Source organism: Arachis hypogaea, chromosome 5 (assembly GCF_003086295.3).
Source record: "Arachis hypogaea cultivar Tifrunner chromosome 5, arahy.Tifrunner.gnm2.J5K5, whole genome shotgun sequence".
Classification (NCBI taxonomy): domain Eukaryota; kingdom Viridiplantae; phylum Streptophyta; class Magnoliopsida; order Fabales; family Fabaceae; genus Arachis; species Arachis hypogaea.
In genome coordinates, this window is record NC_092040.1 from 43,381,447 (window position 1) to 43,385,004 (window position 3,558).

General features: G+C 38.1%; 1 protein-coding gene across 1 annotated transcript; it reads left to right on the forward strand.

Annotated features, from left to right (window-relative positions):
• The first annotated feature begins 285 nt into the window (after positions 1-285).
• Positions 286-912, forward strand: LOC112803521 (uncharacterized). Its single transcript, XM_025847009.1, has 2 exons — positions 286-466; positions 581-912. The coding sequence occupies exons 1-2, from the start codon at positions 286-288 to the stop codon at positions 910-912; spliced, it is 513 nt and encodes a 170-aa protein (XP_025702794.1).
• Positions 913-3,558: the final 2,646 nt, after the last annotated feature.

Genomic DNA, 3,558 nt, shown 5'->3' on the forward strand with positions numbered 1-3,558 from the left:
TCAGCACCTGTTTTAATCTTGTCAGAAATGCATGAACCGTTTGAAATATACTATGATGCTTCTCTAAAGGGTTTAAGCTGCGTGTTGATGCAACACCGGAGTATGGTGGCTTACGCATCGCATCAGTTGGGACTGCATGAGGTGAACTATTCAACTCATGATCTGGAATTAGCGATGATTGTGTTTGCACTGGAGATTTAGAGACACCACCTGTGCAGAGTGAGGTTTAGCATCTTTTCTTATCAAAAGAGTCTCAAGTATGTCTTTGATCAGAAAAAGCTTGAAATGCGTTGGAGAAGACGGTTGGAGTTGCTAAAGGATTATGATTCTGAACTGAGTTATCACCTTTTTGGAAAGGCAAAGGTGGTCGCAGGTGCATTGGGTCGGAAATCTTTAACAATTGCTTGGGTGAGAATCAAGGAAGAGGAGTTAGTGGATAAGCTTGTGGATCGTAAGCTGGACATTGGTGAGGTGGCCGGAAGAGCTTTTTTGAGCCAGTTGCAGATTTCAAGCACATTTACGACGAAGATTTAGAGGGCTCAGCAAGATGAGTGGAAGCTTCAAAAATTGTTGCAACCAGTTGGTGATAAGAGGCGTGAAGAATTCACTAAGGAGGGTGAGAGATTGTGGAGAGATAAGGGGAGAGTTGGCAAACAGGATGTCGGAAGTTTGAGACAAGACTTGTTGTCGGGGACTCACTACAGTGGATTTTCTGTTCATCCCGGAAGCACGAAGAGGTATTATAACTTAAAGAAGATGTTCTGGTGGCCTAGGATGAAAGGTGATGTAGCTACAGTGGCATCCAAGTGTTTGACATGTCAGAAGGCGAAGATAGAGCATCAAGAGCTGTCAGGAATGATACAGCCTCTTGAGATTCTTCAGTGGAAGTGGACTATGATGCGATTTGGGTGATCGTGGTTTGCTTAACCAAATTCGCTCATTTTCTGCCTATCCGAGTGAACTATTCTATGGAGGAGTTGGCAAGAGAGAACATAGACACGGTAGGACTCTGTGATGTGGATATATTGCATAACTCAGATTTTCGAGGACGAAAATCTTATTAAGGAAGGGTGGATGTAAGAACCTGTGTTTTCACATAAAACCATTTTAATAAAATAATTTTAGTGCCCGGAATAGATTCAAAATTTAGAAGTTTTAATTTGAAAATAAAAATGTGAAAATTTGATTTCAGTGAATTTTTCTAAGTTGGAAAATGTACCTTTTCGGAAAGATTTTTTTTGTAAAAATGCATATTGATGCTTAAGCTGGCAGTACCGGCTCTAGACTGTTCAGAACCGTGTATTTTAGAAAATAATATTTAGAAAATTGATTTGTTGTTTTGAAAGGACAAAAATAATGTTAGAATCGAAAACCGGACACTAATCTTAAAGGTTTTGGCTCAAAGTGGGCAAACGGATCAAAAATGCTAACGGATTGGACTGGACCCAAACCGGGCCCAAGGTCCAACATATATAAGCTCATTTAATGAGCTTTGACCTCATTTTCCAACCCTAAGAGAGAGAGGGCCGCGGTTTTTAGAGAGCAGAGGAAGAAAAGAGAGTGCACTATTCACCTCCATCTTCTAGGAGCCATAACTTTTGATCCGGAGCTCCGATTGACGAGCCATTTGCAACTACACGAAACTCTCGACGAGCTCTTCCTTTATATCTAAGTTTTTCTGGTAAGAACTCGAAGCTCACCCCTCAATTTTCTGCCCTAAGTTTCTGTGTGTTTTGGGTTTAGTTCTTGAGCAAGTTTTGTGGTTTTGCTTGTTTAGGTGATCTCTATTAGCGGATAAATGTTGGATTTTACCTCTAATCTTGTTGGGTAAGGTAAGGTTTTACCAAACCCTCTTGGTTGGTTGTTTTGTGGTTTCTAGGTTTTGATTTTGGTGATATATGTGTTGTTAGTTTGAGCCTTGGTGTTTGTTGGAGTTGGTTGAGGCTTTGGATCAAGCTTGGTGGCTTCGTTTTGGGGTTTGGTGCATTTGGAAATCAGCCAAGGTATGGTTTCAGTTTTCTTTATGTAATATGTAATGTTCATGGATACTTAGGCTAGTGGCCCATAGGATAGGATTGAATTTGATATGTGGTTGTTGTGGTATATGTATGATGATGGTAATTGTTGAGGATTATTAGTGCTAATGATGTTCTATGATGTTGGCTAATGTTACTTATTGTTTGGTGATAAATTGTTGGAATTGATGAGGATTTATAATGGTTGTTGATGTTGGTTGGTTAATGATGCTTGATGAGTTGATTTTGTAAATATTGTTAAATAATGATATTGAGGTATGAGGTATATTAAATTTTGAATGAATGTATACTGTTAATTTTTGGTACAAAGCATGAATGAGGTTGTTGATGAAGATTGATAGTGAAAGAATGATGATTGGTGAAGGTGTCGGTAGAGGAATGATTATAGTGTTTTATATTTGATGTTTGGATTAATGAGTGTTGAAGATTTGAGATATTAAGTGTTGGATGTGGTATAGTTGAATAATGATGGAAGTGGTGAGAAGTCATGTTGATGCTAATAAGGTTAATGGAAATTTGGAAAATGTGAGTTAGGTTGGATTTAGAATTTTTGGATGGTTTAGAAGATTGTGTGAGTGAGAAAATGGTTGAGGTAGTGTTTGTATGAATTTTGGACTGCTTTGGTGTGTGGAAAACGATCCAACACAAAACTCACCGGCAAGTGTACCGGGTCGCATCAAGTAATAATAACTCACATGAGTGAGGTCGATCCCACAGGGATTGAAGGATTGAGCAATTTTAGTTTAGTGGTTGATTTAGTCAAGCGATTCAAGTTTTAGTTGAGTGATTTGTGTTTAACAGAAAGTAAATGACATTAAATGAAAAGGGAGAAGGGAAAAGTGCAGTAAATTGGAGAACAGAATTGTAAATGTGCAGAATCTTAAAGATCAAGGAAGTAAATGACTGAAACTTAAAGTGCAAGAGACTTAAATTGCAGTAACTTAAAGGGCAAGAAAGATAAATGACTTGAATATAAAAGGGAATTGAGGAATGGGATTGCAAGATCTAAACAAAGCTGAAGTAAATTGTAGCAAGAGATTGAGCAGAATTTAAATCAGGAACAAGTAGCATTCAAACAGAATTGAAATAAAATGCAGCAGAGGTTCACAGAAGAACCAAGAGTGAATTATGATCTCAGGATCCCAAGGGCTTAGGTAGCAGAGCCTAAAACCCAATTTCCTTCCCAGATCTGAATTAACTAAGCAATTAACAGAAAATTAAAGATGAAGCAGTAGAAGAACAGATTTAGAATTCAATTGTGCAGAAAATGAAGTGCAAAGAGCTTGAATGGGAATTGGGACAGAATTTCCCCAATTTCACACACCCAATGCTCAGAAAACAGAAGAGTAGAATTGCCCAAGGGAATTGAGGAAGGAGATCAATCAATTCTCCCTTGATCCTCTTGGTGCTCGGACAATTCTCTCAAAAAAGCTCAAAGACAAAGGAAATTCAAAAGCTCTCAAAAATAAGAGTAAAAATTCAAAGCTCAAAGTAAAGGTAGCTAAAGGTCCTAATTACATCA

Excerpts from the sequence above, each read along its gene's own strand:
- LOC112803521 (XM_025847009.1), top strand. The coding sequence starts at position 286 with ATGCGTTGGAGAAGACGGTTGGAGTTGCTAAAGGATTATGATTCTGAA. Across the intron at positions 467-580 it reads GGATCGTAAGCTGGACATTG|TTGGTGATAAGAGGCGTGAA; the intron begins GTGAGGTGGCCG and ends TGTTGCAACCAG.